At 32.1% G+C, this 13,615-nt stretch overlaps 1 protein-coding gene across 4 annotated transcripts in view; it reads left to right on the forward strand.

Annotated features, from left to right (window-relative positions):
- LOC146917425 (putative cyclic nucleotide-gated ion channel 20, chloroplastic) overlaps positions 1 to 13,615 on the forward strand; it is a 47,050-nt gene that overhangs the window by 12,888 nt on the left and 20,547 nt on the right. For 3 of the 4 annotated variants that reach the window (XR_015015618.1, XR_015015617.1, XM_085719272.1), the window contains exons 1-8: positions 6,548 to 6,698; positions 8,309 to 8,584; positions 9,643 to 9,834; positions 9,932 to 10,027; positions 10,312 to 10,434; positions 11,393 to 11,629; positions 12,289 to 12,537; positions 13,107 to 13,252. Coding sequence is in view for 2 of the 4 variants with exons in the window: in XM_085719272.1 (XP_085575398.1) it covers positions 8,324 to 8,584; positions 9,643 to 9,834; positions 9,932 to 10,027; positions 10,312 to 10,434; positions 11,393 to 11,629; positions 12,289 to 12,537; positions 13,107 to 13,252 (1,304 nt within the window). In the remaining 2 variants the exon portion in view is untranslated. Of the gene's footprint in view, positions 1 to 6,547; positions 6,699 to 8,308; positions 8,585 to 9,642; positions 9,835 to 9,931; positions 10,028 to 10,311; positions 10,435 to 11,392; positions 11,630 to 12,288; positions 12,538 to 13,106; positions 13,253 to 13,615 lie in introns of those variants that run through there. The other variant, XM_085719273.1, reaches the window with a different exon arrangement.

Below are 13,615 nucleotides of genomic sequence, written 5' to 3' on the forward strand. Positions count from 1 at the left end.
GCAATTAATGATTACATTATTTTTGATATTTTTAGTTTATTATTTTATAATAAATAAAGACAAATAAAACAGGGTTGAACCTCTTAAACAGTTGAAACCGCTGGTTTTTTTGGGTTTTATTTTCCGGTTCTATTACACACCCGGTTTTTACCTTTGTTATAAATGATATACAACTAGTGTGCTACCCGTGCGCGAACGCACGGGTAATTTTACCGTTTGTTTACACATCAGCACCTACATATCGGATTAAGTGTGTCCCAAAATCGAATGTGTGTCAATCAATGTCCGAGATTGACACGATACGATGAATACACAAAACAAAACTATATTATTTTCAAATTGTTAATAAGGTGTCACCGCATCGTTGTTCATGTCGCGTCTGATGTCCATATCGAGTTCGTGTGATTAAGACTATACCGATTACGCTCACCTCGTATCGATATATATTTATTCAACCCTTTCAACCTCAACTCACTTTTATTTTGCATTACATTTATTGTATTAATTTTTGAAAACATCTCCAACAAAAGAAAAAAAAAGGGACCATTTACTCATATGTTTTATTCAACAGTAGTCATGATGTCCAAGCATGGCCATTCTTGAATTAAGTCAGAGAGATAAACTTGGAACGTAGACATAAAGTACAACATGAAGATAATTCAGAATTACAACACACATCATTAAGGCTATGGAGCGAATCTCCTAGTGTAATCTTCGATACACAACGATAACAATTGTTGCGACGATCACGTTAGAAAATAGATATTCAATCGAGTATGAAGAGAAAACTCAAGTAGTAACCACCATATTACATAACAACTATCCATAAATACTTACACAAATTGTAAAAAAAAATAAAAAATACATCTCTAATTGACAGCTATGCTCATATGCACTTAAAAATATATATTGCGACATCCTATTTTCTTTGACAAAAAAAAAAAAAAAACAGATGATTATAACACCATATGATGACAACGTGTGTGTGTGTGTGTGTGTGTGTGTGTGTGTGTGTGTGTGTAAGAAAAAGCAAGAATGGACTAACATAAGGATTAATTTTGAATGAACAACAACGCCAAATTGTTTGTTAGATATCTTGTTTACTCATTCGAAGAGTTTCAATGCAAAGCCAAAATAAATTACGATCAAACCTTAAAGGCGAAACTACCATCCTCGTAAATCAACTACGTCATACAAAATGATGCCATCTTAATCAGAAATATTTGCATTACGCATTGTTCACCACATATGCAATCATAACTTCACTTCTTGTTTTTATTTTATTTTTTTAAATTTGTAAAAGCAATTTTTTATGAGGATCATCCTCCCTTCCTTCCTTAAACCCTAGCTACCACACCATTGTGGCCTCCCCATTGTCATGCTTCAACCGCAACTTGGTGCAAACTCAACACCATCTTGCTTTTCTCTTTGCGATATATATCTATTTAATTCGCTTTTTCAAATAAATAAGTTATCACATAACTTCCACTCCCAAAATCTTCATTCCCAACCACCTATAAACTAATTTGTATAAAAAGTTATTCAACATAAATTTAAAAAATGTGAATGAACAAAATTGTGTTCAATGGATTACAAACTAATTAAATATTAATATAAATAAGAATTAATGTGAAGATAAATTTAAGATTTAATATAAGCTATTTTTAGTTTTTGAAATGATCAATTATTTTTGCTATTATAAAAAAAAGGGAAATGCATTTTTTTTTTTTGCAAAAGAGGAAGACATTGTTATTTTTTTGGTAGATAGATGAAATGACAAAGCCTTAATAAATTCACACATACAACTTGAGGTCCTGAGTTCGTACTCCAGTCATGGCATTTCGCCTAACAATTTTGACATTTTTACATTTTGAGTTAGGACTTGTATACATTGTTTTAATATTACGTATCAAATTATTGAAAAAAAAACTATTCAATTTTTTTTTACTACGAATTCATGTAGAACAAACTTTTTGAGTAAAGACGACATATAATTTATTTTGTTTATAATTTTTAAGTCATTTTTATGTAGGTAATAAGTCAAATTTGCTTATTCAGAAAAATGATTTATAAAAGCAATAGTATATAAGTGATTCGTGGTATGTAATTATGAAACTGTATGATTGAATTCCGATCGAGCGTCGAATCGAATGAAGTAGGTTTAAGTTGAATTTCAAAACAAATTAAAGTTCAACAATAACAATTAACATTCAAATTATTTTGAAAGTTCACTTTAAAGATATATTTTAGGGTGTGTAGGTTTTTTAAGAATTAAATGACATAAGTTGCAAGTTTGAAATTATTTTATTAAAATCAATAAAAATGCAATTTTGGACATATTGCTATTCCCACCACTGTTTGAGGTCTACACTCCCCTGAACTAAGCAGAATTGGCAAAAGCCCAATTTCCCATTAAACCCGGCCTGTCTCCTCCCATCCTCATTCTCATTCTCTTGAAACCCTAACAACAATTTTTCTCCTCAGCCGCCGCTGCCAATCTCTCTCATACCACCATCGCTGAGATCGACATCGATCGGACAAAAGAACCAACCTTTTTTTCATCTCTTCAACCTTCAATTTCATTCTATCCAAACATAATCAATAAAAAATCAGATTCAAAAGTGGTTATCTCTTTTGATGGAGTTTTCATGCAATTCAACCTTGTTTCATCAATTGAGCAAAAAAGGTAATCCAAACTTTTTTTCACATTTCTTTATCTAGATCATTTTGCACGCCTTTCTTTGATTTGTGGTTGCCTTTTATATGAGTGGTTTCCTCTTACTGTGTTTTATATATATATATATATATATATATATATATATATATATATATATATTTGTTTTTCTTTTCTTCAAATATGTTTTGAATCATTTTGGCTCTCTTTGTTGATTTTCTCAGTTGTCAACTTGAGAACATAATCTGAATATTGCTAAGGGTTTTAATAATCATGGGATTTGTTCGATTTTGCAGAAGATGGTGTCCAACACCTATCATTTGAACACCATCGCTAAAGAAGCTTACAGCTCATATAAATTGGCATATACTGTACATTAACATTCAATGTTAACCGCTGGTAACTTTTTATTCACATTTTATATTTTGGTTGTTTTCAAATTCCTAAACTGAATGAATATCCATGTCTTGCAAATAGACAGATACAAATCTAAATTGAATATAAAATTTAAATTGAAATAAATCAATTGCCGTTTGGATGCAAATAAAATGGATGAATAGTTGAATAAATAAATTTTGAGGTTAGGGAAGTTAATTAGGATGAATACCTAAATTTAGTAGTTTGAAAAAGTGAAGCAAGTGAGTAATAGATTCTAATTTTATTCTATAGTCCTTTTTCAGATCTGCAGAAGATCTTCCCATATTGTTTTGTTTTTATGATACGCACTTATTCACCATTTTCTGGGTTGCTGAAACTATGATGAAGGAGCTCCAACTCTGCTTCCACACAACTAAAGAGAATCCTTCAAGAATATACAAAAGGAAGATGTCACCTTGGCAATTATCACTACCTCTGCAGTAAGTTCCATCAAAAGCTAAAATTAATAGTTATAATAATATATAGATGTGCAAATATATAAATGCATATTTAGCTTAATTTAGAGTAATTTTTTTTTGCAAAGCATAAAATTATTTAAAGTTATCATTTCATTTTATGATTGACATTTATGAATTTCATATGAATGTTGTATTTTCAATAATGGTTTTCTTCTGTCTTTTTAGGACAGATTGCATAATAAAAGAATGAAGAGATAAAAGGATCAAGAAGAGATGAAAAAAGGATCAAGAAGAGACGGAAAAATTTATACATGTAAATTTTGGAATGGAATAGAGAAAACCATAACACAAATGTGGCTGCACATCAATGCCGAAAGCAAGCTTATTAAAGTCAGAGTTTCCAAGAAAACTCCAGCCTAGTTTCAACAATGGAGAAACATATCATTCATGCTCTCCTTCTCCTCTACAATTTTATGTGTAAGTATCCTTTGTTCTACAAATGCTACTGAAAGTCCTAATTTTTATGAAGCCCTAATATTTTTTATTTTGATATTCAAATTTCATCGTATAATTTACCCATGTGTTAGATTTATTTATTGCTTGATTTGATTTTTGGACTGATTTATGTTTCAATCACAAATCCCTTTTTAGAAAAACATGTTTTTTTTGAGTTTTAGTTTTCTCTTTTTGCAATTTAAATTTGGATTTGAAAAAATTCACATTAGGTAGTTTTCATTAATGACATATATGTAATAGTATAGAACTCTATTATTTTCTTAAACTAACTTGAATGCAAAGAGCAGAACATTTTAACAATTTTGAAGTAAAGTGTACCAAACATGTTATTTTTATTTTCTACTCCAACTCAGTTTCCAAAATCAAACTACTGCAAATTTTCTTCTTATTTTCTTTTCAAAAACATATTTTCTTAAAATAATGATTGTAAGGTTAGAGGTCTTCTTGACTTTGGAATAAGTCATTACAAATCTTGCTTGGGATGTCTGCATTTATCATAAATGATAATACTCCTATGAACCACCAATTTTTTTCATGTGTTCTTGTCTAGGATTCATATGTCACATCAAATGCTCAATCAACAAAAGTTAATCATCTTTGCTTTTGTCATTGTATTTTGCAAAAATCAGTTAAGATATGTCTCTGATTTGTAGAATGACAAAAATCAATCATGATTGATGCAACAAAAATATTGAGTTAGGATGGAAGAATATTTGTAGAACAGAGAAGAATATGACATTAGAGTGTTCTACACCAACTATGGAAGAAGAAATGTATCCAGTAAGTGCTTCACGTGCCTTCAAAATTACCGATTGTAAGTATTTTACTTGAGCATCAGTTCTAAATTGTAAATGTTTATGACCTGAAGAAATCATGTTCCAAATTGGTTAACATGTCCTTATGCATCAGTTACAATCTAGATAGGAATAGTATTGAATATTGATCATCATTTGTAAATGCCAATGTTGGCATTTCCGTTTCTATATTTTATCATTAACAAAAAAAAAAAAAAAACTCAAACTCTATATTTTATCATTAACATAATTTCAAATTGGAAAATACCAGTAAATGGCTATTGAGATCATACATAGCGAGTGACAATCTCTCATATTCCTTCACATTTGTTGTTTCTCTTTAATCACTTCTTTCTCATGTTCATATTTCTCACCATTTTACAAATTGAACTAAACATTTTGATTCTAGAGTTTATAATTTCCCAAATATTGCTTATAGTCGAACTTCCAACCATGCAAACTGGTTTGAATATGCAGATACTATTATAGTTAATTTGAACAGACCTTGACATGAATATGAATTACAACATGAACATGAATTACAATATAATTAAATTGAGTTTTGAATTAGTACGATCTTTTCTTTCAATAAACATGCATTTCCATACCATTCTCTACCTAGCTTTGAAATGTCTGCTTTTTCACGTTCTATACTTGGAGAAATAATCATAATAATCATAGTTGTTGGTTCTTCTCGACCGGATATGAATATTCCTGCAACTTCTACACACGATAAGCTATTTAGCAGAAATAAAGGTTTGTTCACTTACATTCAATTCTACCTTGGTTCCTTTCAGAAAGGTATATTGATGTGGGGGTCATCATCATCATCTTAAAGAAATTTAACTTGTAAAAGAAGTGATTTTTTGTTTCAGTTTCTTCTCAATAATACTACTGATTACTTCTGGTTTCAACTTGTGTTTTGCAGAATTTGTTGAAATTTGCAGAAATGGAAGGTGAAGGAGTGAAGAGTAAAACTAATAATTTGGGAAGATGTGTTGCAACATATGTTCGTGTGTGAAATGGTGGGTATTTATAGACAAATGATTTGTGCAATGAAATAAGAAATTTTGGAAAAATAGGTAGGGTGATGTGGTTCTAGGTTTTAGTACTTCCTTTCAAAAAAAAAAAAGGTTTTGGTACTTGCTGGTGTGAGTATAAATATTGTGACGTCAATCTTGCAGGTGTAGTCTTCTTTCTTAGGTTCATATAGGATTTTTGTGTGGGACATCCCCTATGAAAATTTTGAGAACATAATTCTTCAATTTTTTTTATTGTATTGGATGCTCCTTTTTAGGACATTTATTGTATTATAATACTATTTGTATGAAAATAAATTATAAATTATAGTGCTATATTGATCCCTTTCGATTTAAAGTACCTTGAAAATGTAACTATGCAATGTTGAGTTGACAAATGATAAGATGATAGGCAAAAAGCTACTAAACCTTTCAACATTATAAAACAATAAATTTTAATAGAAAACATCTAATTAATGCAGCAGGACAAAAGGAAATAAGACAATGCAAAAACAGAATAATCCGTACGAAATTTATCCTTTTTAAAAGGTGAACAGTGTCACCGTGTAGAAACTGTTATGTCAGCATTTAATGCAAGCAAATAGAAGCCATCCTAGCAATTGTGAACAGTACTTTAAAATTTTACTCAATATTGGGTATATTGATAATAGATAGATTGACTTTTGAGTCTTCAACCTTTCACTATCACTAATACTTCCAAACTCACACAGACACTTCCAAATTCTGTTTATACATATTATGAGTCCAATTCTGTTTACTCTAATCTCCTAAAAATGCATTAAGTTGAATTGGTGTTAAACAGCTTTTGAGGTTTCACATTGACTTCCTCTTTAATCAGGTCTTATTCTTTTACTCTTTCTTGGTTTGCTTTCTTGATTTGTTCTTAGTCTCTGTTTGGTAAAAAATAATTGATAGTTGATAAACTAGTTTATAGATGATGACTTATAAGCTAGTAAGTTTATAACTGGTAGTGGATAAGCTAGCTTATTGAAGCGGCGCAGCTTATTGCCCCGCTTGCATTCTATTCATGTGTAAGCAATTCTTGAATTAACAGAGGTAAAATTGAGATAAAAACTGATAAGGTATAAGCGACTTGAATTAGCTTATCACAAACCACCTATGAAACACGGACACTCCTCGGATTAGGCATGTCCCAGTGTCAAACACGTGTCGTGTCCGACACCGACACTTGTAATTACACTGAATCATGTGATTTTTTCAAATTATTAGCTATGTCGGCGTGTTAGTGTCTGTGTCGTATCCGGTGTCCGTGTCAGTATCCGTGCTTTATAGAAAACCACTTAAGCTCGTAAAAATAAGTTTTGAGCTCGTGAGAAAGTAACGGTTACCAAACATGTCTTTTTTCGTCCAGTGACCTTGTAAGACATAAGCCTTAAACTATAAGCTTAAAAATAGGCTTTACCAAACAGGCCCTTAGTCTTTTTGTTGGTGCTGCCACTGGTTCCTTTACCCTTTTTGCTTTCCTCATAGGTGACAACTGTTCTAAAAAATTGTTGTTTTCTTTCTTGTGTTCTGTTTTGGACAATCAACATATTGTTATTTTTTGACATTGAACAAATATGTCGGTATGTGTAAGTGTTAGCTTTGAAATTTATTGATGCTTTGTAGAGGTAGGTTCAAATTCAATGGCATGAAAAAGGGGCATACATCATGTGTGTTGTTAAATGTAACTAACTAACTTTTCATTTTAAATGATACATTCCTAAGTCCATATAGAGCCATGTTCTGACTTTAAATAGGGTTCCACAAGTGAAGTGTGGAATTAAATCCTTCGGATTAGTCGGTCCTTGGCTTGGATACCGAGTTTTAAAAAAAAATCATTTAAAACTATAGACGCTGGATACTTGTAAGATACAATTATATAGTTAGCTTAGGTCAATGAAAGAATGAATGTCTAATTGATATGCTTGGTTTCTTCCAAAGCTTCACAAGGTTTATGATAAGGGTTTCCTTAATAAGGGTATTCATTACTTCTCTCTTAATAAAAGTTCCGCTTGTATATCTTTTTTATGTCACCAGAAACTTAGCTATATAATGTCAAATACATCATTCTAGATTTGACTGCCGGCCATATATAAGAACAAAGGTATTTCATGTGATACATTGAGTTCTATATGGCTTTGTCACTGGTTGAATTTTCGTTCTTTTTGTCTTGAACGCTCCAGCTTCTAGGGTAAAATTGGACTTCAGTCAGGAATTAAGTGAAGTCCAAACAATGATTCTTCCAGTTAAATGATTGTTTCATCCATGACTTAAACTCAGGTTCTTTCAAATGATTCGTCCTTACTTGAGCCTAACCAATTGGTTAAGTGCAGTTTTATGATTTATATTTTTGTTTTGAAATTTTGAGCTAAATTGGTTTGTTTCTTTATAAATTTGCTGAGATGGTAAATAGACAAATATATTGATGTTTTTTTATGTTTTCAGAATCATCAAGGAAACATGAATCATTTTGAAAAAGATGAAATTACGAATCTGTTAGAAACACATCCACAAGGATCCGATGAACGTGAAAATTCTAACTTCCAAAGGAACATATCAAGGACACAAAGTGCTTCCGTTTCTATTCCTATGGCTTCACTTGATCCATATGAGAGACAACCAAATCTTGTTGGAAATACTGGTCTGCTTCGTACAACGAGGAAAACTTCGATTAGCCAAATGAGTGGTCCACTAAATGCTACTCCTACTACTGGAAACGAGGTAAGAGAGAACAAGAGAGAAAATTTTTCTGCATTTGATGGCACATATAAAAATGAACACTTGTAGAGGTCTGGGCAACTAGAAATGTGTAATGATCCTTATTGCACTCCAATCATTATGATGAATGCACCATTTTCGTCATATAGTTGTGCACAATTTGTTCCTGTTTTCTATTAATTTCATATAACCAAAAATACTGTTGAGTATGAATCGTACAGTTCAGTGGGTATTATTGTAACTTGGACCATAATACTATATATGACTTGTTAGACTGTACATCCTAATTCACTCAAGTAATATACATATTCAAAATTATAGCTGCTCTATAGTCATAGGTAGACACAATTGACCGTATTACCTAAACAAACGATCATGTTCATCATTGTCTTGCAATTTTTGTTTCCTTAATCTTGTTACTAGTTGTTGTTCGAATTTTGGTATCAGATGGCGATTAACCCTCGTGCCAAATTCAAGGTAACAAAGTTCGAAGAAATAGGTAATTTCAGATTACAGCAAAGGATGGTTAATGATCTGTTGACTCAGCAAAGTTTATAGAAGGTGTTGCGTGAGATGAAGGTGTTGCCATGATGTGAGAGTCAAGCAAGAAATCTTCATAGAAGTTTGATATTCGCCAAGGCGGATATTGTTCAGTATGACTCATACATAGACACAAAATAGGAGCATGGGGCAGGAAGCTAAGCTGGTGAAGCTCCCTTTGCCCCTGCTCTTGCGTTTGACCCAAACATGTGTTAGGCCCATCTATTTGTTGTGGTGGGTGTCTTGGGGTGCTGGGACGATAGCTACGCGGTACAATTCAGGAGTATTGTTGTATGATGAAACGTAGTACTATATAAATGACTTGTAACACTGTAAACCCTAATTCACTCAACTAATATACAACACTATAGCTTATAGCTGTCCTAGAGGTAGGCATAATTAACCAAACTGCGCAAACAAACTATCATGTTCATTGTCATGCCATTTTCGTTTCTTTAATCTTCTGTTACTATAGTTGATGTTCTAATGCATACGTTTGTTCATGTTTTGAATGTTTGCAGTCTGAGAATTCTCTTCATGGAGACGCCAGAGGTTTTGGAAGAAATCTTTATTCTTTTTGCTCTTCATGTATTCCAGGAGTTTTGAACCCACACACGAGAATTATACAACAATGGAATAAGTTGTTGGACATATTGTGCTTGGTCGCAATTTTTGTTGATCCGTTATTTTACTTCTTATTCTATGTGAACAAAGTACGATTCTTTTCCTTTTATTTAATTGTAAATCTTCCAATGCAATTTTTTTTCCTTGCTTAAAAAAAATTCACTTTTTCTCATTCATTTTCTGCAGGATAAATGTGTTGTTATTAATTGGACGATGGCAACAACACTTGCTGTAATTAGAAGCTTAATTGATATCCTGTATTTCTTGAACATTCTTATCCAAGTAATTTCTCAGTAATCACCTTTTCTGATTTAATTTGTGCTAATCCATCTATTCTGTCTAATGATATGGCGAGGTTGCTTTGTCCTTTCAGGAATCAAGTCTAATGATAGGACCATTTAAATAAGATTATCTCTAATGGTTTTTCTTATAATTTTTCAGTCTCTTTACCTTTAGGAAGAAAAATGTGTGTCTAGAATTTTAAACACGGCAGTTGAGTTTAATTCTAGTTTATTGTGTTTTCATAATCTAAAAGTGAAATAATCTACTATGTTGTTTGTTTGCAGTTTAGGTTGGCTTATATTTCTCCTATGTCTGGAGAGTTAGTCTACCATCCTAAGAATATTGCTCTTAATTACCTTAAGAATTACTTTTTCTTCGACTTACTAGCTGCATCACCTCTTCCTCAGGTATATTTCTTCTTATCTGTCCATAGATTCAAGACACTGGATTAATACTCCTAAATAGATAGATTACGTTGTTTCCAATTGGCTATCACGAGCTCCAACTGAAAACTCTTGGCAGTATTACCCTGGTTGTATATTCGCTTGAAATATTCCCATATATCTGTAGCTGTTTTAATAGAATGCAAGTTATGGATCATCTCAGTCTCAATAGAGCTGAAAGTCCATGATATAGTTTTGGCATCTTTCACATCCCAAGCCTAAGGCAAATTATTCTACCGATGTTGTGGAGGTCTTGTCAACATGACCCTAGATGTACATCTTCAATTGGAATTCCCGGCTACCATAGTTTTGCCGGTGAAGAGATCACCAAAATTTTCCTTCCTTGAATTCGTCTGTGTGTGTATTCAAGCCCTGTATATATTTTTTTCCACACAGTTTGTGCATAAATGTCTTAGTTTTTTTTTATTTCTTTTATGATTACTTTAATTTACCTTACCTTTTTTTTGGTACAAGTAATTGAAAATTATAAAAATTTGATACGTGTTTTTTAATGTTGATGAGTTCCTACAATGACCGTAAGGATCCATGAGGACAGGGATGGGGAGAAAATACTCTCTAAGGTGGGGAATGTAGATGGGGAGCATCTTAGATGACGGACAATTGGGAGCTGGGAGTACTCCCTGCTCTCGCTCCGCCCCGTTGACATTTTTAAAACCAATATTGTCAGTTGATGTAAACCTTACAACATATTTTGGTATTTCTCCATTGTATTTCCACTATAATAAATAATGGCATGAGCATTTGCAACCATTTACAACTAATAATTACAAATATTTTACTGCCTGATTTAGGAAAGCTAAATATATTTTTTTTTGACAAAAGAAAAGCTAAATATATACAACTAAGGAGTTTCCCTTTTTCCTATTTAATTTAGTATATATACATTGTGAAATACTTGCAGATAATGATATTGCATATTCTAGCGAATTCCTTGGGATCTTCAGGAACAAGATATGCTAAGAGTCTTCTACGGATAGTGGTCTCTGCACAGTTTATTCCGAGATTATTCAAATTTTTGCCTCGGCTATTTGGAACTTCTCCAATCCAAATCGTATTTGTGTCAGCCTGGGCAAATTTAATTATAGGTTTTCTCATTGTCCATGTTGTTGGTTCATTCTGGTACTTCTTTGGTCTACAGGTGTGTAAAAATGACATTTGAAGCTTCATTTTCAGAAAATACAAAATGTCTCACTCAATAAAATTTCATACTTTGGTTTAAATTCTCACCTTGAATGGAAAAAGAACTCTGCATCTGCACAGAATGAAAGGAAAAAGCATAAGAAATATTAATTGATTCACTTATGATTTATAAATTTTGCATAGAATATATATTTTTTTGATCGACTTATTTGAGCTTATCTATTGACATAAACACGTGTGAGATTGTTTGGAAGAGCTTATGGAAATAATATATTACATGTACATAAGTTGTTTTCAGCTTATTTCCATAAGCTCTCCAGTATATCTTACAGAAGCAGCTTATAGCCTATAAAACAGTTTCATCAGCTTATTTCCATAAGCTCTCCAGTATAGCTTACAGAAGCAGCTTATAGCCTATAAAACAGTTTAGCTTTATTTTAGAAATAACTTATATACATAAGCACTAAATTAATCAGTTGCCCAAATGTTGCAAGAATTATAGTCAAAATTAAAAATGAATTGATACGAGTAATTATGTTTCTACGGATGCTTTAATTAACGATAAACAGTTCATCTAATAATTTAATTCAGTAAATGAATGTTAGGTAGCTTTCAACTTACCAATTTCCTTCCTCTTATCCCTTGCCCTTCTTCCAGAGGGTTAACCACTGTTTGCGAGATGCCTGCCGTCATTCTAATCTACATGGATGCCAGGACTTGATTGATTGTAATTCTAATGTGGGGAATATATCAGCCACATTATGGAGTGAAAATAAGAGTGCTGTTGGTTGTTTAAATGCCACATCTGGTGCTTTTTCTTATGGAATCTATGCCAATGCTGTACCACTTACTATAGAAACTAACGTGATCATTAAATATGTGTATGCATTCTTTTGGGGATTCCAGGTATGCATTGTTCTTTTAGTTTGTTGTAACTTATATATACATTTTGCCGTATAATGTGCCTCTATTAATGATAAACAACTTAATAACATATATTGCAAAACATGGACTGCAATAACAATGCAAACTATTGTCAATTTTTGTTGTCAAATTTGTGTGTCAAAATATATTGCAAAATGTCTGGAATTGTGACAGTTATATCGTTTCAAGGGCTAATTGAGCCAACACAAGGCATATGTTTGGAATTGTGGTGGATATCCTACCCACCGCATGTTCACTTGAAGCAAAAAATTGTATCTTCTCAATATTCACGTATAAGAGACAGGGATGCGAAAATTTATTAGCCAATGCTAAAGCAAATGAACTTAAGTTTATGTTTAGTATCATGCTGGGTTAGCAGAAATCACGGTGAGTCGCTCATTTTGCAAAAATTACACCTTGTAGCTATTGCAAAATCATTATTGTGGCTCATTGTGATTTTGAAAAATCCACCGTGTTATCTAAGAAGCACTTAAAAGCACATGAATAGTTTGATATTACTTACCAATACACCTCTTTGAGCTTTAATATAGCAAGTCGTCACTCTGGCTGGTAATCAAGCTCCAACCTATTTTGTGTGGGAAGTCCTCTTTACAATGGCCATCATGGCTTTGGGACTCTTGCTTCTAGTGATTCTCATTGGAAACATGCAGAGTTTTATTCAGTCTCATGGCAAGAGGTAGAATGTTTCTCTTATTTTCTGCGCATGTTATCTGTTGGTAAAAATGGTTCTAATTTGTCGTGTGATTTCAATTCTCTAGTGACAAAAATTAATTTTAAATAGAACAACTTTTGGCTCTATCTACCATGAAGCCAACAAATCATCTGTTTCCTTATAAATTAACTTTTTTTTTTTTTGAAGTTCCTTTCAGTTGAAAATGTAAAAGAATGTAGAAGGATGATTGTATAGCCATCATATAGGTGTATTTGTATCAAACTATATGGTGTAATTCATGACATGAATAAGCCTCCTAAGTTCGATCTGACCTACATTCTTTTAATATGAATCACATATTAATGATAATATGTGATTCATATTATC

Source organism: Medicago sativa, chromosome 6 (assembly GCF_051527215.1).
Source record: "Medicago sativa cultivar Bolivia chromosome 6, Bolivia_mono, whole genome shotgun sequence".
Lineage (NCBI taxonomy): Eukaryota > Viridiplantae > Streptophyta > Magnoliopsida > Fabales > Fabaceae > Medicago > Medicago sativa.